The sequence below is a fragment of the Neodiprion fabricii genome, chromosome 5 (assembly GCF_021155785.1).
Source record: "Neodiprion fabricii isolate iyNeoFabr1 chromosome 5, iyNeoFabr1.1, whole genome shotgun sequence".
Lineage (NCBI taxonomy): Eukaryota > Metazoa > Arthropoda > Insecta > Hymenoptera > Diprionidae > Neodiprion > Neodiprion fabricii.
In genome coordinates this window covers 23,302,946-23,329,506 of record NC_060243.1, presented here as the reverse complement: position 1 = coordinate 23,329,506, position 26,561 = coordinate 23,302,946, and the positions used below count along the sequence as shown (strand labels likewise).

The 26,561-nt window shown below is 39.6% G+C and overlaps 1 protein-coding gene and 1 long non-coding RNA gene across 3 annotated transcripts; one reads left to right on the top strand and one right to left on the bottom strand.

The window, feature by feature from the left end:
- Positions 1–1,283: 1,283 nt before the first annotated feature.
- On the top strand, positions 1,284–20,401 carry LOC124182840. The gene is made up of 4 exons (XR_006870872.1): positions 1,284–1,294; positions 14,535–14,536; positions 15,553–15,563; positions 20,284–20,401. It is a non-coding gene; the product is annotated as an uncharacterized LOC124182840 (long non-coding RNA).
- Positions 20,402–20,408: 7 nt separating this feature from the next.
- On the bottom strand, positions 20,409–26,146 carry LOC124182839 (cytochrome P450 4C1-like). Of its 2 annotated transcripts, none has more exons than XM_046570588.1 (12): positions 25,725–26,117; positions 25,527–25,633; positions 25,369–25,459; positions 23,843–24,028; positions 23,673–23,742; positions 23,351–23,477; positions 22,120–22,198; positions 21,804–21,919; positions 21,570–21,638; positions 21,263–21,452; positions 20,951–21,130; positions 20,409–20,756 (listed from the first exon to the last, which is right to left on the bottom strand). In XM_046570588.1, the coding sequence occupies exons 1-12, from the start codon at positions 25,900–25,902 to the stop codon at positions 20,587–20,589; spliced, it is 1,563 nt and encodes a 520-aa protein (XP_046426544.1). In that variant the 5' UTR covers positions 25,903–26,117; the 3' UTR covers positions 20,409–20,586. The 2 variants fall into 2 exon arrangements, with proteins under 2 accessions (XP_046426544.1, XP_046426546.1); XM_046570590.1 differs by having other exon boundaries at positions 20,704–20,808; positions 25,725–26,146.
- Positions 26,147–26,561: the final 415 nt, after the last annotated feature.

The window sequence follows — 26,561 nt, the reverse complement described above, 5'->3', positions numbered from 1 at the left end:
AAACTGCGAAAATTATCAGAATTCTAGCCCGTCTCTAATTCTTATACCCTGGCCGTAACTACTTTATTTTCCCCTTACGGTCGTTCCTGCTTTCAAATAAAAATGTTCACCCTCTTACTCGGCTTTCCGTGTCGGACATCGGTAGCTGCAACGGTTGCTCGACCCTCTGTAATGCTACATCAACTCTCGGAATGATTACCCCACACTTCATAGATTGCGTTTATACTCCTACACGCTGAGACAAGATCAACCCTTTGAGTCGCACGTTATTGCGCTTAGTCAACTTTTATAACAAGATAGTATTCCAGGGTTTTCCCGGTCGCTGATTACGAATCTGAAATGAGATTTCGATGATTCGATGTAGCGGATCCTACGTGGCGGGTGAAAATTTTCAAATTTGATTCAATGCGGCTGAAAAACTCTATGCACAGGTTCTCGGGGCTGCTGATCGGATTCGCAATGCTGAATTTTCAAGATCTGACACAATATGTGTACAACAATATGCTCGGAGTTAAACTTTGTTTTCACGAGTTTGCAGAAAATTTTACTCAGCACGTTACTAGTAAATTTACTTGACCGAGTTCAGGGGCTGTTAAAAAAATTTATTCACATCATAATTCATCGAGAACAAAGAACAGAAGCAACAGTTTTCGTCAGAACTGTAAGCCAGTGAAATTTCAGGGAAAGTTGGAATAATTTGTGACGACGGATTCATTTTAAGCACAGAGGAAAATTTTTCGAGTAAAAAAATATCGTGGGCGTCGGACGTCTGGGTTTCCAGACCCTTTATTGTTCAAAGGTGTCGTCAAACTGATACGGGAACGCGATGCTAATGGCGACGCGTATATGCCGAAGTAATACGTGTAACCCGACGCGTATCCAGGTTCAAAGAAGACGAAACAGCAACACGCGACCCAACATTGGCCGGTGAAGAGTTGGATAGAAATTTTGATGAATTGCGAAAGATCAGATAGAGAGGAAAGTTATATGGCCGAACATGTCGCGCAGCCTGCGCGGCGCTGTGTCTGATTAAAGATACTTTATGTCGTCCATAAAACGGGAGCGGAGGGATAGGGATTTTTATATTTTTTTCTGCGCGAAAGAGAAAGAGAGAGAGAGAGAGAGAGAGAGGGGTGAAATCTTGGGAACCATAATACATCTGATCCATAAGGGTATTTGGTTTTATTACATTACCTTGGATCTCCCGACATTTTTGTTGGGCGAAGTCAAAGGACCTCTGTATCATAGTGGGAACGGCACCTACTCCAGTCAGCCACGCCACTTGCGAGGCGTCGTATTTACATGTTCTTCGCATATGCGGACAGATTGGCATAAAGATATCGAGTACGGCACACGGTCCCTCTTACTTCCCTTTCAGAAAACGTTATACCTACTTTTCCCCGGGTTCTTCTGTGTTGTTGTACAACATCCAGAGATATCGGTCCATCCCCCCCTCATCTCCTTCCACCCCCTGAGATTGTACTCCCGGTATAAGGTATGGGGCTCACGGTGTTGCCTCGGCACAGGTACCTAGATACGCGATAACCTCAGATTTATGGACCAAGAAACGATGATCAAATTTTCTTACACGCTTTAGTGTTGAATTTTCTTATTTATCACAGCTCCCTGTATTTTTATCCGTACTTCAACCTCTTAGCGAACTTGAATTTTATCGTTACATCGCCCTGGATCAAATATTTCATTCCCGTGTTTACTCATCCAATTGGATCATTTCGAATGATTGGAAAAACTTGTGCTCTCAAGGAGATTGAATCTTTAGAAGAACCTCGGTCAAGGCACAGAGTATTTTTGACCTTACGGAGACCACGCGTCAAAAATCATTGCGTAGAAACGGAAACGTTGATTCAAATACTTTGAGAAAATTCTCGAATACTCTTCAACTGTTACATTAATTAGTTGTATTTAGCAATGTGAAATTTTGAATATAGTGAAAAAGAAATTCTTCAAACAACAAAATACAAAATAATATAACTCGCTGAATTTTTAATATTTTGAGCTTAATATTAACCGAGTAACGCAAGATAAAGATAGCTGAGAAAAATATATGGAGGTATTGCGGGATGAAGAAAAAGTTATTTATTTCAGCGAGTAAGGTTGAATTTTTGGAAAAAAGCATGAATTAACGATTTTTGCGACATTTAATTTAATCCCAGTGTACAGCGTAAAGGTTAAGAGTCACTTCGAATCTTTCGACAAACGACATATCATTGGAATTTAAAGTACAACCTTCTTTCCGCTTGCTTCTCTCTTCAAAGCTTCACGGATTAGAAAACTTTGAAGATGTCGTAGGATGATAAATCCAAGGCAACGACTGATCCATGTAAGTTGAATTAATTCCGATACTTCACCGTAAACACGAATCTGCGCAGTTGACTGTAAAATATACTGACGTAACAATTCGAATTCCGTGCGTAAGCGGATATATTTATACATATACCTGTAAGCAGCATCGAGTCGAGATATTCAAGCGGAAATTCCTTCCCTCAGTGACGTGCGACACGCGTTTTTGTCCTTCTTCCTAGTGGAAATCCTTCGAAGTGGGAGATACGTTTCCGTGCACGATTCAATATAATGTCAAGGGTGGCTCGCCTCGGGTAATCTAACTATCGCTCTTGTTTGCCGGTGCACATTTTTCCAGTGAAGTTTGGAATGCTGTAACCGGATGCGCTGGTCAGCAGCATCGTTTGAACCAACTTCGTCGAGAGTGGATCCACATCGTCGCAAATAGGGTTACTATTCACTCAGGTACACATCGCGAGTTGATCTAATTTCAATTCATTCAACGTATTTCAACATGTGATGATCCAAATGTGGTAATTTGATCACTTATAATATTGTTACAAGGGGCGAAACCATCCGTCTTACCCCCTTTTTAATGATCCAGTAATCATCGTAGATGAAAGAAGTTTATACGCCTCTTATGTCTTTAAAAAGAATAAGGTTGCTGCGTCAACCAACATTATTGTGAAAACAGTATTGTTTCAGACTTTAAACTAGAAACACGTTCTCTGCTATTAAAGCTTTTCCAAAACATTTTATTTGCGACTTTAATCAGACTCACTAAATAAGCTCGCGAATCTATATTTATTTTGCAACGTTTTAAAACGTTACAATGTGATAAAAATGATTCATCCAATTTCGAAGTCAATTCCTGAATGAATTTTCACTCCAATCGAACTCGTGGCTCTCGCTTCGTAACATTTGCATCAAATTTATAGAAATTTTTGACAGATGGACGCTGCGTCATGTACACCGTGTCCAATTAGTGTAAGCAGATAGTCAGCATTTTCGTCGCGGATGCTGAGTCTGACGTATTCCAAAGCTTAAGACGTCCGAATTTCCTGCATCACGAGGAATGCAGCTTACGGCGTGAGCAGGTTTCATCGTTAACCCGATCGTCAGATTTTACATTAATAGGTAATGATTTGATTGAAAATAATTATCTCAATATTTTACTCACACGACAAGCCTTATGGTTGGGCAGAGACAAACTTTTTGACAATGGTGACAGGATTTCGAAGATCCAAGATTACTGATCGAGTCTCACCAAAGAAACAAAATTATACGAAAACTCTCGTTCGACGAAAAGTTCGTCAAAAAAATAATAAAAAAGTTTCGATTCCAAGCTTTAACTTACATCAAGGCTCGATTCTCACACGTGCGGTATCCGAAATGTTTTAATACGTCATGCCGAAGACTTTCTTCGAAAGCTGTACCGGTCCCAAGACGAAAGACACTTGGCTCCGTTCCCACTTACATTAGCCCTTGGGAGTATATCAGGCGATACGTTGCAGGGGAGTAAACTTGTTGCGTACATAAACTGCGGTGTGTATTTTTTGCAGATGAGACCTTGTGCTATAATGGATTTCACGTCACTCTGTGAGGATATAATACACCGTCTAACATAGCCGAGCTCAACGTGCTTCGTACCGTTGCGGAAAATAGGATTTGACAAAAAATCCCTCCCGAATATTCTCAAGAATTTATGGTAGGTTCACGCGTCCAATTGATGGTTAACCCTCGTAATTAATGGTACTTTTGATTAATGATCGTCCCTATACACGGACGTTTATTCTCGGGTGGGAATTACGAAGCCTCGTGTCTTGACGTCTCTGGATTTCTATAGGTACGATATGTTGTATTGCTGGTCTTTCGTTTTCAGATACGTCACAACGTGTATTTTGCAACAATTTACGCAGTACAGAAACTTGTAAATTTTAACGGCGACACCGACTTCTTTCGAATAATCTTTTCGATTTGATTGGTCACAGATCAGGTTCCATGAAATGGTAATAACGCCGAAACGCAAATAAAAGTATCTTTCCTGTATGGTTTCGAACATGTTGACATCAATTACACTCAGATTTTGAGTACTGTTATCTGAAACATTCGATCATCGTTGTTTGGAACGATGCAAGATTTTCCGATGCGCAACTTAGTGTGGAAAATCCTATACTTAACCCAAACTCTGGAGGTGACGGAGCAACTTTGACTCGGGATTCGGATTCAGCATCTCCAAAAACATGGAGGTATGCTTAGTCCATCGGGAAGAAACACTTTTATTTTTACGTGCCTCGTTGAGAAAAATTTCATTTCTTACGGTAGCTAGAAAAATTGAGTAAAACAGGTATCGTTAAAAAAAAAAAAACTGTTTGAATGTTGTTCGAATTACGAGAAACGAGGTACGTCTAACTATTTTGCGCTGTCGTCGATCCTTTTTTGGTAATTGCAACGCAAAATCAGTTTACGAGGCTTACTCTACTTTTTTAGTTAAACAAGGCTTTAACGTCAATTTATTTTAGCGCGAGCATTAAATTTTCGCAACAGTTGCAAAAAAATATAGTAACAGCGATCGTAATGAGAAAGAATAGTAACGGTACCATGAAAATCTTTCGAAATACGCTCGCTGGAAAACAAAACGCACAAATCTCTGTCCGGCAAGTTTTTTTTTTTTTTTTTTACCGAGGTGGTAGGACCCACTCAGGAAATTCCAGCAAGGATGAGTCGTAACGTGGGTCAGTGCAAAAAAGTTTCTGGTTCAAATGACCTCCGTTCTGAATGGAGGGGACTCGGGTGGCCAGCAGGTTGAAGTACGTATTGAAACGGCGGATAGTGGGAGACAGATAAGGTTTTAGAACCTTAAATTTCTTTCGCGAGAAGGGATCGTCTCCGGGCTTGCAACGACGTCATTTGCGACGGTTAGATAGTTGAGCCCGATTTATCATCGCCGAAACTGGAGGCGCGCTATTTTCCGGGTAAATCCTTCGCCCCGTAATATCTGCTGCTCTCCGATATTACTCACCACCTTGCTGCCCTCGTTTCGACACTCTTGAAATTTATACGTACATCCGTAGCCGAGTTCGCGGAATACCTGCTTGCCTACACGTGTATGCATACCTTGTACCTTCTTGGAACGCCCAAACAAACCACGGCACATCGCAACCCCCTGGAGGGTTCGTGTGTGCTCGATTTTCCAGGGAGGGTGAGGGTCGGGAATAGTTCATGCGCTTCACAAAGCTACGCGGTGTTGCGTTACGGTGTCTGTGCTTCAGTCGAACCCTCCTATCTTGTTTGGCGAGAAGAAATTAGACCGGTGTTCGTCGAAATGTGTTACAGCCCTGGCGAACATTTTTACCACTGCGAAGTTCTTGCCCATAATTTTGCAATAAGTTGTAAATACGAATAACGTGTCTTGGAGAATTGTCTGTTTTCGTCAAAAATTGTATGGTTTTTGTAAATATTTTACCGAAAAAAAACTTCGTGATAATATACGAGTTTTTGTGAGGAACTATGCGTATTTACAATTTTGTACGAGAACAATTTATTTGTAGAAAATTGTAGAAAATATTCCGATTTCTCTAAAAATTTTTACCGAATTGGAGAAATCGTTTTCACCAGGGAGGAGGTTTACTGGAAATTTAAAAATAATTGATATTATTCTTAAAAACACTATATTAATGAATCTGTGTTTTGCAACTCACTGTAACTAAACTATTATTAAAGTATTATTATTCAAAATTATTACCGCGAATCTGAAAAATTACATTATTTATTCAATCCATGTGGACCCCGAGCTCTGATGAATTTTTCGTACGAAGAATTATTGTGAACTTCGGAGCGCTAGAATTATATCCAAGCATTTTGATGATGGTTAGTGATTGGTGGTATTATTCAAATCGTGGAACTATGTTTAGTATACTGATATTGGAAAGGGAGAATCGTAATTTTATTACGACAAGACAAAGCTGGCTGATTTTCCGATTTCATATGATCAGATTTTATCTACAGCACAGGCTGTATAATTGCATCATATTGAAAAAAATCCTAAAATTATGTGTAACAAGTTTTACGTCTTCCATTACGTTGAGTGACTCCGAGCCTATTATAAATTTGAAATATTATTGCGATGATCTTCCGAATGATTTTCGATTTAATATTTCGGCAAAAGATCGACAATTCAATTTTTCAACGCAAAATTTAAAAATTAAAGTTCTCTTCAAAAATGTGGATATCGGATTCTGCGATGCGTTCCTCTTGGATAAACGTTCTTTTTTAAAAACTGGGGAAGCATGAAATTGGAATTCTCCGTAAACATATTAAAACAATACTCTGTATATTTTTAAAACACCGTCAAATATTAACACGGATAAAATGTTGCGAGGAGCTTTTGAAAATGGATTTTCGTCTGGTTACGTTGACCGAATATTAAGCTTTATACCACGTGAGCTGTACGAGTACTGCGAGGCAGTCTGTAACTACGTGGCTCAAAGTGTGAAATTTTATTGAACCGAACGTGCGTTCTCGTTTTATGTGGCGCAGGATTTGCGGCGCTGTTTATCCGGCGAATTGGAATACTTTCAGCTTAGCTTCGGCCCCTGTTATCAGAGGTGGTTCGAAGTGATTGGGAAGGAGAGTGGCAGTAAAGTATTTTAAGTATACGAGACACTGCGGAAGAATCTCGGATCGTGGAACGCGTTTCGCGAACGAACCTGCAGACTACGTAGGTAGCTATTGTTATTGCAAAAGTTTTCCTCTGCAGCTTCACCATTCGAAATTGAATCTCGAAAACTGATCAGAGCGGCTTTGACAATTGCAGGACACCACTGCGGTCGTGTTCGCAGTAGTTCCGCGATAGATAGTCCCTCGAGTTATCGCACCGAGCTTGTATATCACCGCTACCTCCTCGGAGACGTCTTTATCAAGACAATGTTCCATCCTGGCACGTCCTCCGTGCGGTAACAAGCTGCATGCGAAGTACTGTATTAGCCTTTTGCGGTCTGTCAGAGGAATTGTGCCGTTCCCTTGAAGCCTCAGGATTGACATCCCACCGCTGTCACCAATTGTTCGAGAAATTGGACGCCGCGTCAAGGCGTTATCACGAGACGAGAGCCTGCCGCCTTGGTGTCTCGATTATGATGGAATACGCTCAACGTTCTAACGGAAATTTGCAACACATTCAGCGTTTGACGATCCTCGTTAATTGTTAATCATTCAACCTACCAAGTCAAGTTACTTTAATGAAATCAAACGGTTTGACTGTTTGGTAAAAATAGTGGTTAGATGTTGCAATTGAAAGTCTTCAGAGACAAAAATCTTAGTCCGGCCACACTGGTGATAAAATTTATCAGAACTGTTCCGAAGACAATCTAATCTAACGCTATTGCTAGAAATATTAACCGAAAACGTTTAAAATGTCTGAAAATGTTCATTAAATAATTCTGACTAAATTGGAAATCCTTCTTCAATGTTCTGAGAGTTCACCGTTCCAAATGTACACCATGACGAAGGTTGCTTCGATGCTCGTCACAATTTTCCAACCATCGGTCGGTTATGGCGGTATGGGTGCCGTACGATGAGTGATAAGGCTCGCTTGAGAGTTTTGTATTAGGAATAAGTAAATCGATTCGCCGCAGGTTGTTCCGTGAATAACAGGCGCGCCATAGCGTAATAAAAGTTTAGCTTACATTATGGATCGCTGTGCCGCGGTCTCGACCCGCGGTTCTCTCCATATCCGCACTAACTTTTTGCCTGAAAAGATTGCCGGCATTATTAACGCTATGTATCACATGCACACGTTGCTGAGTTCCCGCTCGTGATCTCTATTGTTGCATCGTATCTTCATTGCATGCGGGGCGGTTCGGAGGTTATCGTGTTTTCGTTTTTCTCTGTTTCTCTCTATTATTTTTACTTTTTACTTCTACTTTCAGCAACAGGAAAGTTCCGACGTTCGGTAAATACGCCACTACGTTACAGTTTTTCGTATACAGTCCGTCTCGCCTTCTCTTGCGATTATTATCTACTTTGCTTGACTCAAAACATTATTAAAATCAGACAGCTGTGAATAGCGGTTCGAAACTGCTACTTAAGTTGATTAAGTTGAACTCAATTCCAACAGTATCCACTTCAGATGGGAGAAAAAATTTGAATAGTTGAATTCCATCTTAATCACCGTAACTGTTGACAATTGGAGAGCAAAAATTACACAAATACATAATTTTTTGACCGCCGGAATTGCTCTGCTTGCTCAGCTTCAATTAATCGTGAAAAACGTTTTTCAGAAATGAATCGTTACACAAATCACGTGGAGATAAATTTTCTTCTCATACGTTTCGCTCAGTCGCATTTCCCGGTAATAACATTTAGGTTTCATCATGATACAAATATCGACGTTGTTCAAAATTCATTTACATATTCTACGTTTCTGTTATATGTTGAAGGTAATTATCGCATCCACGGTATCCGAAAAGTAATGGAACATGTCTTTGGAGTAAAATTGCGATGTAATTGTAACGAATTCGGTATTAAAAATGTTGCGAATAGGTGTACGGAACGTGGAGGGATCCTGCGTAAAAATAAAAGAAAAAAAAAATTCACCTTTTACAGGGACGGTGAAATTCTTCCATCACGCGTGTTGGTTCGCGTAACAAAGTTAATTGGAGGGTAATTCTATCAGGTTGGATACATGACGCGGGAAGGACGAGCTTTTTTAATCGGATTAGCTCAGGTACAGTGCAAAGTGTTTGTTGTCGAACGGCGCGTGACGTAGCGAAGTGTAAATCCGTGACCCAATTCACCTGAACATAACTTTACACGGGAATGATTTCAGGCGTCCTTATCTACGCGTCTGTTACCTTATACCGCGTGAGTATTTCACGTGCCATCGTTGTGTAATTAATTGTGTTCGTATAATTCAACCGGGAACCCATCGGTGAGTCATAAAATCATGCACATAACTGAAACATCTGCTGAACACATGGTGCAGATCGGAAAAATGTTCAAAATTATGTTAAATATTGATGAATTTGCGCTAAGGAAATACTATTTTTTAAAGAAACCTAACCAATGATCGTGTTGTGATACTTTTGTATATTTGATAGAGTTGTTTTTTTATCTTTAGAACTTGAACAGCGTTCCTACTATTTAAATCCAAAAAGAAAATAGTTACGTAGCGTGTCTGAAAGAATGAGTTTTACCAGTTCACACTCTACGAGAAGTCGCCGAACAATCAACATCGAATTAATACCCCGTAGTACGCGTTTCAATTTATTCTTAAACCTGTCAATCTATTCAATTTTACAACGCGCGTGTTTCTGTTTCGCTAAACAAACTTAAACTACGAGTCAAAATAAAACAAATTTAAAAGGTTTATCGCAACGAAAAGTGAAAAGAAATGTACGAAAATGAAATCCGAAAACGGCTTGGAGCACGATAAAGAAAATTAAAACCTAAGTACAGCAAAAGAAATAGCAAAAAACTGTTATTGTTTGTAGAATAGACTAGTCGCAGAAGAATTATTACGACATGTTATTTTACAATGAACATTATTTTTGCATAAAAGGCGTATTTTAATCTTGCAAACGAACGGATGGTCGAATGAATGCCAAAAACTAATCAGTATCTACAATTTCATTTATACCAATTAGAAACCTCTGATTTATGCAATAGTGTTATAAAAAAAGAAGCTGTGTATATTTTTCATAAAAAAAAGTGTAAATCGCTCGAAATTTGTATAATAAAACAACATTGATTGATTTTACATCTAGAAATACTGGTTCGAACAATTTTCTTTACAGTTCACACCTTGTGTCTTTTAATAACAAGTTTTTCGCGAGTTTTTTTAACTCTTCATTTCTTTCGATAACGGAAATTTGTTGGGAATTAACAATACCCGTCGCAATGCTCAAGCTTTTGACTTTAATCGATAAGCGTGTCCTCCCAGGTGCCGGTTATGCATCCGAAACTTGAATGCGGATAACAGAGTTTGAGATGCGGGGCGTTACGTTTGCCTGAAGTTGGTAGGGGAGGGAGTAGAGCGAGAGATAAGGGACGATGATAATATTACAATAACAGTAGCGGGGAATGTAAATTTGGGTAAGCGAGTTTGGAAGTTCGTTGTGGCGAATGTGACGCCGGGCGCATAACAGCTTAGGAGTCCTGATATCTGGGTACCCGTTCCGTTACTGCTGTCTCAAGTTGGCTAATTTCCCGCCGACTCATCCGCGTCCACGTTTACATCCTCGTTGGCTATTGTGCTCCGGCGCTTTCCCGCACGTCGGCCTTATCGCGTCAACTGTAATACGCGTAAACCCTGAAAAATAACTACCGTACCTCCATACCGTTCGTGTTTGCACCTAGTGGAAAAGTCAGGTGCGCTTGGGAGTTGATACTTTTTGCGATAAAAAATACCTGCACGCAACGCGTCTCTGCGATCAGCTTTCAGGGCTTCGGTCGATACACGCGGACTTTTCGAGATGAGCGAGGAGAACGCGAAGTCCTTTCCAAGATTTTTCGATCGATCAATGTTTCACGATGATATTTGTTTTTTTCAAATCCGAAACAGGAAAAGAGTTACGGTTTCTTTTCTTTCACTCGACATTGTTGTAAAAGGCATTGAATTTTTTCACATCCGTTAACGTATCTGCCATATTTTTCACAGAAGACTTTCGTTGGTTTGAGATGTTACGCGAATAAAAATACTTTTGAAAATCATCTCAGAATGTTCGAATGATTTTTTTTTTTCGTTAGAATTACGAGGTGACGGGAAAGGTAATTCCATTAAAAAATTTATCCTTGATTTATTCGATTTCCCTGCGAATCAGTTGTTTTTCTTCAAATGTTTTTTTGAAAATCTTTTGGAAATTTCTGAAGACGTTCCATTAATTCTGCTCTCGCGAGTTCTTTTTAGCATATTTTTGGCGGGTGCAAAACAGATTGGTAAATACCTACGTTTTCCAAAAATTAATGAACCCGTGGATGTGGAGCTGGAGGAGAATTTTCTGTTCACAGGTAAACGCAAATACCTGGTTATGGGAAAGAAAAACCAAAAAACTCTGTGAAAAGGTGAACGTGGTCCTGATTAATTAAAAACTTTTGGAAGTTGCGTGCGTAAGAGGTGCTGGAAGAAAACGCAATTATTTTTCTTCCATCTTTCCGCCTTTGTTTTTCAAATGAAAAAAAAGTTTGACGTACCTCTTCGCGATATTCTCTGAAAAGGATGTTCGTGAAGTTTTCAAGTCCCAATAGGAACCGCACGGAAGTTGGAAAAAATATTTCTTCCTTGCGGTTTTGTTATTTTTTAAACGTATCATCGAGAGCAGCTTTTATATCCTTCAGATTCATATCCTGCGTACAGTACCGTGTAATATAAAAGGTTTTGATGACGGGAAACACTCAGGTTTGTTTCAGAATTCCTGTCACGTTTTATTGAAAGCGTTCCATTGACTCGACCCTCGATGGAATTTTCCATTGATCCAGAAAAGGTAACGAGTGCCGCTGAATCGTTACCTGCATTAATTAACCATGCGCTACACCTAACGCATCTGCGATCGAATAACGCATACCGTTTACAGCTTTTTGTATTTACCCGTTCATCTCGAAAGCAAAAAATAGTTGAATCCGAAATGACTCTCGTAACCTATTTTTTTTTTTTTTTTTTCATTTATTCATGTAGTTACAACTATCGAATCACTGTATTTCACCGTCAGCTTTAATGTCACTCGCCAATAAGATTCCAAATTCGTTTCTGGTCTAAAATAGGTGACGAATCGCTTCGAAGCTCGTCTGTCTTGACTGGTGATGAGTGATCGGGTGAAATGGAAATTTTAAACTACCGTGATCGTGTTCCGTCACAGTGTTACGAAACTTCTAAACTCTCGCCGTACGGCGCGGGTTGAGAAGTTTTAGTTTTCTCGATCGCGTGAGCTTTGGTGATGAATTACATCATATTATCACAGCGCTGTGCGTAGCGGCACGACTAAGCGAATTACCGCAATCGTGAAATTACCGCAATCGCATAAAGGGTACTGTTGAATTGTCGTTGGTTGGATGAAAATGGATTCAGATTATACGTTGGTACTTGATTTCGTGATATTAAAGAAAAGAAAAAAAAAACGAAAAAACCGTTTTTACATGCAGGAAATTCGATAATTTTATTACAAGTTTCAGTGACTCCGTTATATACGTATACGAATCGATTAATAATTATCTCAACCCTCATGATCGAAAAGCTTAGAATCCCAAAGAGGGACCCAAATGTGAGAACCTTCTTATAACTTCGGATATTGTCGGGTGAAAAAAATCTGTGATACAGTAGGAAATAAAAGTTGATGGAAAAACAGTGAATTCAATTTCGACGTTATAAAATTTCTTTCTCGATTTCCGAGTTAACGGCCGACTCAATGTGGAGATGCGACCCTCGGGAAAAGTGTTCGGGGACTTCATCAGTCGGAGTCGATACGCTCACCTTCTGCTGAATTCTTTTTTCCGCGATTCCACGCGGTTAATTGTTTCAGTCCGATTTATGGCAGTCGTTTGGTATGTGAAACACAGAAATCGCGGTCATGCTCGGATTTTTGCGTCCGTGGGTTGATTTTCAGTTGGTGAACAGCCCGGTTTCTGCGTTACCAAACTGGCAGTTACGGGAGCGCATTTGTTCCCACTTCCATGATGCTTTTATTGTCGTTATACGCTCGATAAAGTGCTTGTCACGCAGCTTCGTTGCCCAGCTAAACTGTAGTTTTCGTTGTACAAAACATGATAAGTCTACCGCGTTTCAACCGTGAACCGAATATTTTGCAGCACGCTTACTTGTGAAATGCAAAACGCAGCGCTTGAGTTGAAAATCACCGTGATTAAATAAAAATAAGGTTCAAAATTTAATCGTAAAATCTACAAGTAGCATTTTTTGAATCCGGACTCCTCGGTTACATTTTCTTCAAAACAGAAAGTTTAATAATGTGTCAAATTTTGCAATTTTCAACCCATTCTCTGTTCGGAATGGAAAATTATCACTAGACTACGAAGTTGTGAAATTTTGTATTTGTCCGTAAAAAATAATTGACCACCCTTCAAGTTCAGATGACACCAGATTTTCGGATTATAGGGTTACATGTATTCAATGATTCCGAATGATTTCAGAAAACTTCATGCGGTATTAATAGATTTCAGATTTTCAGATCATTTTATTAATGATCTTGCGAGGTTTCACAGGGTTCTAGTAGGTTTGAGAAATAATTCAATTCATTATTGAAGGTAATTTCGTAATTTTTAATTCAATTTTTCATCATTTCCCGGCGTTGTTCATTTCACGTACATTTTTAGCTGTCAAGCGAATAATACAGATGCGTGAGAAAATGAAGCGTGAATTTCAGCGACCAAATAATCTATTCGACATATTCGCAAATCTTAATCCGTGATATTAAATTTCCCCCAAGAATTTCTATCGTTACATACCTTCAAAATACATCACACGAAGTGCAAACAAGATAGAAAAAAATAAAATAAAAATTTCCACGCGTTTTCCCCCGTCATTCTATTCACTTTATTCGGCAATACCGTTTCTTTCACCGAGCGTCAGCAGTTTGAAATTCCCCAAGTATTTTCTCGAGTATTTGTGGCACGTGCCTTCAACAGTTCCAAGATGATTAATGAATGAACCGTCTTTTCCCTGTTCATGCCCATTCTGTCTGGGAAAAAATGAACTCTCCGAGGCCTCTTTTCACGCTGGATTCGTATCACGGGATACACGTTGTCGAATATTCCCAACCGTCCCTCGAGGCCGGTTCTTCTCTCCGTATCTAAAGCCTAGCGTCGCTTGGCCACGTATTCGTTCAAGTTCTACAACATTAATGAAAGGCATCGCCCTTTTATCGATTCGCAACTCTTCGGGGAGCATACTCGTTGACAACGAGATACCGAAAATCATTTGACTAATTGAAACTGGCGTAATCTCAAGAGTCGACGAATTAGACTTGGACTTCGGATCTAAAGGGTTAAACATGTTCTTTTTTATTCTCGGTTGCGCGCAAGAAATTCTAACAGCGTACTATTGTGGTTATGTCTAGACGGGAGCTGAAAAATTGGCTTGGCTTGGATGTTTGACTTTGAGTTAATTATGGTGCTTTGGAAAAAAATGAACTAACGGATTCACCGAAACTGGAGAAAATGTTTACACACACTTTGGATCGCATATCGTAGAATGCTGTGATTTCTTCAACGTTAATAACAATCGTAAGCCGTTAGTTGACGTTTACGATTATAAATTTATGTCATTCCAAAGAGGTATTGTTTCGATGATCAAATTTATTCCTATCGATCGGGGTCGCACCTTCCAATTTTAGATTTCTAAGTTTACGAGGAATAACTGATTAAAACACTCGATTTAATTGAGAGAAAGTGCCGAATAAAAATGCCACTAGATACGTTTTAAAAAGAGAAAAAATTAAAAAATTCTCTGTTTGGAAGACAGCCTGTGTGAAAAAAGTCTTGAAAATATGTCATGTGCGTGTAAGGCAGACTTTGTGGAGAATATTTCCAAAACATATACTGTAACCGTGAAATTAAACTATAGTTAAACTATAGTTAAACTATAGTATTCGCTATGGTAAACTGATTTGGGGAACGTACTAGTCGAAATTCGAAAATTACTTTCTTAAGCAACACCCTAATCGTGCACAAACATTCCAGTGCCTTTGGATTTGCAATCAAAGTTTAATCTCGTCGCCATCTGCTCATAGACGAAATAGCCGTTTTTGGGTCAGGGGTGAGAAAATTCGGGTGAGATTATCGGGAGTGAGGCTCTGGTCTCTCATGGTTGAGGCGATCGCTGTGTGTCTGTTTATTTGGCAGAGCCAGGAGGCGTTACGCCGATGGTGCTGCATGCTCGGTTCGCCGTTCGGAAGCTTTTCCGAAGCTGTTCTCGCCGCAGGGACGGCAAGTTCGAGTGCCTTAATCCGAAATCAAATATTAACCCGCTTTCCAGCTCGGCTCGACAAACGGGTACCATCCGAGTATGTAGCTGGTACCGAGGGGCGAGTTTGCGATGGCGAAGCATGCGTGGTACGTGGGTGTCTCTCCTGCAGGTATTGGTTCGATGGATCTTTCACCGAGTGAAATATAACGATGCACTATCCGTGCAGGCATCGATTGTCAAGGCACTGCTTTGAAAGCGTTGAAACGTTTCGGGCAAATGAATAGTTGCTGGGGATGCGGAATGAACATGGATACCTACGCTCAGAGAAATTTTTAGTTCAGGTTACCGCTCAGTCCTTAACTATTTTCATTTTTTACCGAAATCGAAAAATGTATTTCTAGGTAGAAAACGAAAATTAGGAAAGTCTTAGTATCCGTTACTATTCTTTCTCGTTACAGTCGCTGTTGCTATATTTTCGCGCAACTGTTGCGAAAATTTGACGCTCGTGCAACGATAAATTGACGTTAAAGCCTTGTTTAGCTAAAAAAGTAGAGTAAACCTCGCAAACTGATTTTGCGTCGCAATTACCAAAAAAGGATCGACGATAGCGCAAAATTGTTAGGCGTACCTCGTTTTTCGTAATTCCAACAATATTCAAACAGTTTTTTTTAACCGTGAAGTTATTTGGCCGATGAAAATGAACAACGAATAATGTACAAGCGGAATCCTTACTTTGCTCACCACTTGGTGCAGTGGATTAATTTTTTATTCAAAATCAGATCTGTGTACCCCATATATTTTTGGAAAAATATACGAAAGTCTCGTTAGAAAAGTTTACGCGCGACAATTCTGACGAATAAATTTATTTCAATTTCTATCAAAAGGATATTTCTCTAATTATTTTGTCCTGCTTCTGACTATCCAATGAAATATCTAAAGCGTCTTGATCACATTCTTTCAAGCACAAAATGTCTAAGAATTTCACAAGACGGAGCTTATCAAAGAAGATGATTGTCAAAGCTTTCTCTTAAAGATTGATACATCAGTTATTAGAGAAATTTGATCCGTATTTAGGTAAGACATACGATCTTATCACTTACATTCTTACTATGGAATATTTCCTAACCCGCTTAGTAAATGACGTTAATTTGAAAAACAAGAGCTCAAGTTATACTTGACATCTAGAACAATTAATATTTATGAAGCAGCAATATTGGTGGAAAAGTTGACAGTAAATGAAAATTGAAGGTTGTTCAAATATTCTAATTATTGACGTAATACACTGATTCTGAGATCCAATTAACTTGTTCTGTTTATTAATTGTTTGCTGCATATTTGAGTCAGATATGTTCAATACCAATGTTCTACTCGATTCTAGATCTGAAAAATTGATCCTTTTTTTTTAAAAGTTTTATTATATCATATAAAGAATTTCGTCTCTGTATTTTTAGAAATCAAATTTTGGTCATTGTAACAAGTAATTGTTTTGTTTTTACCAAACAAAAAATAAAAAAAAAAACAATCCCGATGAAATAGTTGCATCGACCGAGTCCTGATTCGATATTTTTCCGCGAGGTTTCAAGATCTCCATGGCAAACAGGGTTATAAATAATGCGTTAACCTTTTTAATGCATTGGCATTTCCATTAATCATTAATTACTAATCTTTGAACCGGAAAAAATTCCATTGACCATTAATATTAATCTCCTAATGGAAAACATTTTCATTAAAAAATTGAGTTTAACGAGTTACGTATAATTTATCGTCGAAATTACGTATCGCGTATCGCACGTAATTAAGTTTGACGAACATTCGCACTTATAAAAGTACACTCGACGGAGGTCGAATCGAAGGTTCCGGCCGTGTTCTTTTAGTCCCGACTTCTTCCCGTACAGCAACACACTACGTACACAGATCGTCGAGCTGATATATAGAGAGAGCTACCTCGCATCGAAAGCGTGACTCGGGTATTCAATTCCGTGAACAATGATCTCCTCTCGCGAGAAGATAGACGATGAACTGCCGAGTATATACAGGTTTCGTGTCAGAAAGAGGCAGCTGCCTGCCATCGGACTGCCGGGGAGTTCCGGGGAATCTCAAAAATGATAAAGACCGTCTGTTCCACGGCACTGACCGACTGCTTGGCATTCCATTAGGTAACTGAAATGAAACCGAATTTCTCGCTGCTCACTCCTCAGCTGCGGACGATTAGAGATGGTTGCGATCATTTCGACGAGACTAACGATGTTGCGTGATGGGGTGGGGGTGAGAAATCAGAAAGACCCAAGATCATAATGGCCAGAATTCCGAATTTAATAAACTCGGATAAGAAATATGTGAGAACAGATACTGTCAGAAATTTTAAGTCCCGAATGGTGCCGAATAAAAAGCCGCAGCTTACCTAAAATGTATTTAGTAGAGGGCTCTGTTATACAAAACCACTCACTTCAGAAAACGTTGATCCAAGAATTCAGAGACGCAGAATTTGATAATGCACAGAGTCAATGTTCCGGAGAATGAATTTGGAGAAAGATTCGTATTCTCGAATGTCCAATGATTATAAAAATGAAAGTTGGAACTTGGTCGTCTAGAAACGGCGAAAAACGGATATTCAAAATGTAGAAGGGTCGTTATTCAGAATCGTACGATTCGGAAAGATCGGTATTCCGAAAGTGACCGTACAGATGGCTAACCACCAGGATTTCACATTCCGAGTCTATCCGACTAATCTATTTTGACTTTTAAAATGTTTTACATGTAGAATCAAACAAATTCGTTGGTGCATCGGGCGCATCTTTTCGTCCGCAAAATTTTTATCTCGTTAAAAGATTGAATACGACTTTTGATATCATAAATTTATATTTCTTGGCTTCTAATACGATATGAGTTATTGATTCTTCTGATATATTGCGACACATCGTGCTGACGATTCTTATATACCGCAATTCTATATTCCGAACCTTTCGTGAGATTACTACTCGGAGTTCTAACCGTTCCGATTCTTGATCCTTCGCAGTTATGGATTACGTCCTCTCTAGTGCGCGGTTGTTTCCGGACTGAGGAATTCGGCTGGCTGATTTTCGTCTATATAGATCGAAGAAGTTGAGACAAAAAAAATTTCGGGTGACGTCACATTCTGAACATACGAACATCCAAACTTTGGTTTCGAACTTTCATACTATGTATGATGATGTATGATGTATAATGATTTCAGTACTTACATTCCAGACTAGAAATACGCGCTATCCTTCTCGCCGATTCCGGACTCGAGCGGCTATGCCCTTCGATGGTCAGCCGTTGACTAAAGATATATTCTTCAGTTAACGGGTCAGCTAATAACGCTGCCGTTCTGCGACAGTTGGATGATAAAAGTTTTAGCTCGTACCTTTCAAACGTCTGTTAAAATACACTCGAAGTTTTAAGCGCTGCCCGAAAGAAGAAAATTGAAACGCCTCCCACGTTGTATCAACGTGATCCCGTACCGATTTTCCTGTCGGTGTTTTCTTGTCGTCGGATAGTTTCCAGAGATTATCTGACAGTAGTAAGGTTGAGGGACCAAAACGTCTGAAGTAATCATTCAATCTTTGGTTAGTGATCACAAACTATTGGGATGTACCTACAGTCGGTTTGTTGTTAAAAAAAAGACGTTCAAAATTTCCAGCCATACGATATTATTGAACCTCTGCGCTTTTCGCGGAACTAAGCAGTACGGGTTATAGTGGCGAAGCGCCATATCTGGAATTAAAAATTCGAAATGTGTCTCAACGTAGATGACAATAGTTGTGCTTCACCGATCGGGGTTTTGAATATTCGAAAAAATGAGAAATGCATGACGATTTGAACAGAATCGTCGCCTTTTAAACCGATAATCGCCCCTATTTTAGGTATCATCGAAAAGTAGTGAACCTTATCGAAAAATCCAATCAAAAACGCGTGCAGAATCTGAAAGGAGTGTGTATGCGAATTTTGAAGTTAATCCATGAAACGGTGTTTGAGATAGAAGCCCCATCACACCGGAAAATGTGGTTCAGGTATAAACGCGTCGGTTTTGACTCTTGTTTTAACACAAATTTCGGAACGGATGAAATTAAAATATCTGTGACCTTCAATCGGCGATTTCTCTGTCGCATGAAAGACCTTTCGCATTCACAGCTCAATCACAGGCTGATCAGTTTAACCGATTTAGTAGCTTGTTCGGCTCGGACATTACTTGACGCAGCTTACATCTTCTTCTTCGGTACACGTAATGTAGTCGCAGGAACCAATTTTGAAATTGGAAATTTTGAAAATTCGACGTTAGCTTCAAGCGAAAACATTCGTAAAAGATGTGACCAGACTATTATGTAGAAAAAGAATAATAATTTTTGATAAGTTTGGACTGGATGTAACCCCTTAACATCGGACGAGTATTCCGAAAGCAATTCGATATTCGGAAGCTCGACTATAATCTCGATTACCAGGTAAAATATGAAACACGCCGCCACGAAAGCGGCTACCGGTCAAGATTCCATTCTGCGATGAAAAGCCTTCGTGAATATCACCTTCTACGGCGAAGAAAACGTGACTATTGAGTCCGTCACATCGAAAAGTTACGACAGAAAACCTGTCATATTTCATAAGCATATGTCGACTCAAGTTCGGCCAAAAACAGAGTGATTTGTGTTTTGGCATTTCGTTAAATAGGCTTTTCGCACTGGAAATGAGAGAGATGACTCTTTATGAATATCTTTCGAGAACCATTCGGTTCCGTTTGTTCTCTTCTACTCTATGTATCGTTCAACACTACACGTTCAGTTTTGGCAATTTCATGTTCAGCAATATCACTATGAAATGAAAATTTTCAACCATATTGATACAAGTATCATGGCTTGCACCTATAAGGAAGGAAGTTGATTTTGCGACAGCTAATTTTTTTTCCCAGTAGCTAACGTTGACAATGGAGAATATCTGCCGGTATCGCGTCACTGTTTATCGTTCGGGCGGCGTGCTACAGGACGAAAGTCTCCATTGCCAACGAAATGGACGAGGAAAAAAAATTAGTCATCGCAGGATGATTTTCCGAACGTAAACAGTCATTTTTCCTTAAGCAATATCTACGTGCTCTTGGTTGTCCACTATTTAGAGAATATTGGATAGTTAAAAAAAGTGACGAGAATTTTGTACGAAAATTCTCAGTAAATCGGACAGTTTCATCTAACACTAATCGCTTTCGAGCTGAGAAAAGCCCCGTTGAATGAGATCAAAGACCAGTCGATTTCAACGTCAATGAACTTGTGCAGTGTGGTAATGTTATTTGCATTCTTTAATACGAAACATAATTGATAACTGTACGTGGGTTATACTATGCAGTAGACGTTGCTTTACTGAAAAGCATGCTATTTAACGCGTCTCCTAATCCTTAAGGTGTCGGGATAAACAGATCCCAGTAAAATATCGAACGTCAGCCGTAAATCTTTGACTGGTATTACTTTATCCTTGGTCAGAACGTACTTCCATAGAATCGTTGCGGTGATTGTCTTCATGAAGATCATAGCGTACTTCGATCCTGAAATTGAGAGAAACTTGTTCAGTCGTTGGAAGTCACGGCATCGGTACCTCTGTAAGCGTGTTTCAAACTCTGAGCAATAATCTTTCGCTCAAAAATACACCAAATATGAAATTGACGACGATGTCGGAGAATCTCGATGAATTATTAGTATAACGATGTAAGTTAGTTGTCAATTATAGTACTTTCCTTACCGATACAATTTCTTCGTCCCCCACTGAATGGTAAGTACGAGTATGGTTCTTGTGTCGCGAATCTTTCGGGTAAGAATCTGTCTGGATCAAATTTGAGAGGGTCGGGCCAGTATTTCTCACTTCTATGAACGCCGAAAATATTAAGCATGAGCGAAGTCCCTTTTCGCAAAGTAAATTGGCCTATAAAAAGGTTGATCATTGTAGGAGTAACTCGATACGCCGTCTTCGAATGACATACCTATCACTTAATATTAAGGGAAACACTGAGATACGATAGCAGAAAAATAGACTAAATGACGAAAGCTTGCGAACCTAATTCCAATTCATCCGTTGCCTCTCGGGCGATTATGGGCGCACCCGGGAACAGGCGCATAGTTTCTTTCATCACTCTTTCCATGTACGTCATTCTCGCCAAGTGATCCATCGTAAACTGTAACTCTTCACTGTCATCGTGTAAGACATTCTCTCCAAAAATGTCACACAATTCTTGGTATGTTTTTTCCTAAACGATGATACAAAAAGCGAATCATTGTACGTAGAGCCTTATAAAAGGTAAACAACACGCAATGCTTGCTTCTGTAAGATCATTACATAATATATACCCGCATAACAAACACACCTGAATGTCTTGGTGGGATGCCAGCATCAACAAAACATAGTTCAGCGTGTTGGCCACTGTATCGGTGCCCTAACAGAGAATATTAATGGTGAGATTGCAAATGATGCATCTCATAGCGAGTCGACAATGGTCTTGGTGGACCAACTGTTCCGTTCTCAATGAATCACAAAACTGACGAGTATAACAATTTATTCAAGCTACGCCGCGATGACCGTATCACTGTGTTATACTTACAGCTACGATCATCGTATCAACATGATTCCGGATGTCTTCATCTGTCAGTGTTTTGTTGTCGATCGATAGTCTCAGGAGATTTTCTATCAGTATCTGAGGTCCAGCCGCGGACTTACCTGATACAAAAATGTGAAAGTAAAAGAATCGGCATGCAGCACACCTCACCCATTCATGAACGGCACCAGAAATCTACTGTTATCCTGGTTTTTAGATGTCAAAGTTGTTGGGCAGAAAGCCTCAAGTACAACTCACGGCCAATGGAACAGAAACTCTATCGTGGTGCTGTAAGACTACATCTGGATTGTGTGGTACTTGCCAAAAGAATCTTGCTCATTATCGGCCGATACTCCTTCATCACTACGATGGACGATTGTTGCTTTCTTCTGTCGGATGACCTGAAATGAAACCGTACTATTTGTTGATTTATCCCTCAGAGTTTACACCAGCGTTTTGGCCGTTTTGATAAATTAAGACGTCCACCAATTGTTGCTCTGTTGAAGTACTTCGTTTTAATGCGTATCCCAGACAGGAGGGAACAATTACGGGAATATGCTTATCGTTCATAACTTAGAACGAAACATGCGGATGCCCGTTACAAACGAATTCTTGAACCCCTTGCGGGAACGCAATACCAGGGAATACGTGTTGATAATTGCAAAAAAATTGGAAAATAGCACGGAGACGAGGGTCATGGATCCGAAACTCCAAGAGCGGAAATTGTGCAGGCCAGCGGATAAGTGAAACTTCAGTATTGTTTCATTTTTTTCAATCGAATTTCGGCGGCACTGAGCGAAGAATCGACGGTAACATCATAAAAGTCACGCGTGATCAGGACGTCACGCATATGTGGGAATCTCTCGATGATTTTGTAAGCTATCTTAATTCTTGTTGCAACCTTGAAAGCGACATTTGAAAAACTAACTGTACAACTAATTTTTACACTGCCCCGGCCGTTGCCTGAGTTCCGCGACGGAGCGTGAGCTCAATTTCGTTCTTGCAGCTTTTATCGCAGGTCGCTGAATTATTGTATTATGCAAGTGTTGAGTGCTTGGTAACTTCATCGGGTTTGGTCAAGTGGAGCAGAAGTGCGCGTAACAAACGTCGGTGTAGATGTCGTGAATCGTTCCAACTACGAAATAACGTGTTACTTCGTTCTGTTCTATGAATCTACCTCTTTAGTCAGCTCAAACAATATGCTTCCAAATGAATAGTAACAAACAATCGACTGCAAGAACTTTCAATATCGGAACGAAACTGTGCCGAACGGTAACAACGCGAAATCAGAATACCAGTGGAAATGAATGTTGAATCCGAATACATCGTCAAGTTTTGTCATCGTTTATATCATATACTCAATACGTCAAAGAAATGAATTTTAGGAGAATGATTCGTCCGTACTCTCGATTGAAGTTGTCCTGCAGGTTATCTTGCCTCATTCCCTTTTAAAGTACTCCGCAAAGGATTCGGGTGATAGGGTACTTTTTGTCCGCAAAATGACATGACCAATGCATACCGTGATTATGTGAATGAAGATATTCAACACTTACGTTGATACCAAACTCTTGTATAAACTTAATGTGTTTCCTTTGGTCCGTGCCAAGTTGAGTACGGTTAAAAATGAAGTCTGGGTACAGCCAAGGGCTAACGACTCGTTTGACGATATTATTTATCAACCTATGAAGACAGAATTATTGCACAATCTGAGGATTAGCATTGGTTACCCGGAAAAATATGAATCTAAGATTCAGGTAGGATTGTTCAAACAACGTTGTGCTCAAAATAAAGTGATTAGGTTTCGGGTCGTGAGAACAACGTGTAATTGAGCAAGATAATGTGGTGACCACGAAAAATACACTCCAATTTACTTACTTAGTTACTGCTTCGTCGAACTCACATTTCTCGGTCTCCATTGCTTTCAGGTTGATGCCCATAGCCGTCGCTGTGACACGTAAAGTATAATTGTACTTGCCTCGGATTACAAAAAAAATGTATTGTTCACATGGCTATAATTGATTTTCCCGAAATTACAGCTGTCTTACCACAGATTGTGTCCAATGCACACAGCGAAACGTATTTGCGTACTTCGAATTCCGATCCGTCCAAGTGTTGCTCCATCTTTTTGGCCAGTGTCCCTGACAGAGTGGCAAATGTTTTGACAAAAGACTTGAGAGCCACGGAATTAAAGGACGGCTGAATGAGTTTTCGGTGCACTTCCCATACTGACGCTGTAACGAAAAATTCTCTAGTATTCGGCAAAAATTTTGGATATCAACACAGACCAATTGCCCAAGAGATGCATTTCGATAGAGAAACATGGCCAAATGTATTCACTGGTCATCTATTCGTATATCTGAAATCCAATTCCCATAGCGATAGGGGAGTATCTATAATACATGTGTCAGTGGGTGGTTTTCAACATCAATATGCGACGGATAATATTTCGTTTTCTTCTAGAATGAATAGGTTGTCCAGTAAGGTCGAAGAAATGCGGAAACAAAAAAGTGATGAAACCGAGCTTTCAATCAGTGTCAGTGATGCTAATTGTCGAAAAAAAATTAGAAACATTAAACTGTAAAAATTTTCGAAATGGCGGCGAAGATGTTGACATACTGAAATTTAATTGCAATCACCTCACTATATCAACTAGATCAGAGAAATTCCAGAATTTTACACTTGTTTTTTTCAAACATCGATACTGCTTGTCTGATTCTAATAAATGACAACCAGGTTGGGTTCTGATTGAATTCTCAACGGATCGTCTCACATCAAGTCAAACTGTAATAAACAATGACGTGTTTCTGGTCCAATCAGGAATTTACTATCTGTGAGTGATTAAGGTCACATGTACCATACTCCCATTGCGAACCGACGCACTGAAAAAAGAATCTGTCTTACACGATTTATAAGAAGTTGATTTGCGAATGGATCGAGCCATTTTTGAATGCAGCATGACGAACTTTACGGATTTTTCAGTGAAAAAATGATGAAATGAGGCGATTTCTCTTATGTGATAATAACAAGATATTTATAATTGAAATTCCGAAATGAAACGTTTTCATCTGCCTTGCAAACACTTCTTTGAATCAGATTCGACTTGATTGGCTTCATTTGCTCCGTTTCAATCTCGATTCGTTATGTTTTCAATCAGACAGATTTTTCACCCGATCGTACGTCACGTACATTTTCAATCTTTCAGATCTGGCAAATGGATGAATCCAACACGGTGATGATGCCGACAATTGAGATGTTGCGAGACATGATCCGATAAACGTGATTATCATCGTGACAACGTACGTGTGGACGTAAAAACACCGACGATTTACGTCAGTAATCACGATGATTATTGCCATGATTACGCGACATATGAAGTCCACCAGTACCAGTAGGAAATGGAGTTGAATGTGCTGGAAAAATTATTATGAAAAAAAAGACATGCATCGTCATTCACGCATGTGAAGCTTACAGCCAGATCACTCAATTCGATTTCAGTTGTCCGCAATGAAAGTCTTTGAGGCTCAATATATCTCACTTGTAGTCAAATAGTGAAGTAACATCGTTCACCTACCAGGAGCTGTGACTAATCCGTTCCCCATCCAGGGTCGCCCGAATTCGTACAAGTAATTTTTCTCAATGGTCTTCGGACTGAGGAGTATGTCCTAAAATGACGAATTAACTCAGATCTCGAAGTTCCGTCCGTGTTCGATTATGATCGGACTACTTTACCTTCAGATGTTTAGGTGAAGTTATGACGAACGCTGTATGGTCACCAATTGAACCTCGACAACACGTAGGATAGTTTTTCCCCAGTTGATTTATCCTGTTCAATATGGCTGCAATTGCACATTTTATAGTGCCTCAGTATAATACTATTCGTTACTCAAGATTCATTCACCAATTCGACAAGAAAAGGATCTTGCTTACCTTCATTACCCCCAATAAAGAGATACGCATGGCCTATGAAAGGTAGACTCGGTATTTCCTCAGCGTTTAGCGGGTATTCGAAGAGCAAAGCAACTTTAAACAGCTTGACTGTAAAATTGATTATCCGGTACAATACGAAGCATGCCACCGCAAGCGTGGCTACCGTCAAAGGGTCCATCCTACGATTCAGTGAAAACCTGAATCACTGCTCTCTTTACATATCTCAGAAATTTCTGTATAAAATTTCAATGAAATCGGCCTGTCGATTTACAACGCTTCTCTCTGTTAGATTTTACAAAACTCAAGCGGTATTCGAAGCTGAGGGAAGATAAGATTTTTGTATCCGCTCTGATCGAACTGATCACTGGAATCTGAAACCAGATTCTCTGTTTTTATATAATTGGAGAACAACGCATCACATATCACGCCCAGAATGATCGAACATTTTTCCCCCTCCCTATTTCAAGGATAGTAATTATTTTATGTTCACATGGAATCAGTGAGCGTAGAACCTGAATTTACTCGTAGCCTATCGGATAAATCCGGTTTGCTTTCAAACTCAGAGGTAAAGCAGCTTGCTAACATTGTATCCGTTTTCTTCTTGTGCGTTAGAATTTCATTAACGCGGTATTCGGAATTAGTTGACTACTACTTGTAGTCTTGAATATTTTATCAGCGGTAACAAGTTGATATCCTTCAAGCCAGGAAATTCGTTGTACGTGAAGTAATTACAGCGTCCTAAGTCATCTCGCGTGTCAGAAGTCACCACATTTCTAATAACAAGATTCTGTTTAATCGTGTGTATGGTTGTTCGCGAGTGATCAGACTCTAAAAATT

Bases quoted from the DNA above. Each gene is read 5' to 3' on its own strand.
- LOC124182839 (XM_046570588.1), bottom strand. From the start codon at position 25,902: ATGGACCCTTTGACGGTAGCCACGCTTGCGGTGGCATGCTTCGTATTG. The intron at 25,634-25,724 runs GTAAGCAAGATC...GTGCAATTGCAG, and splicing joins CTTTATTGGGGGTAATGAAG to CCATATTGAACAGGATAAAT. The intron at 21,639-21,803 runs GTAAGTATAACA...ATTCTCTGTTAG, and splicing joins TTGATACGATGATCGTAGCT to GGCACCGATACAGTGGCCAA.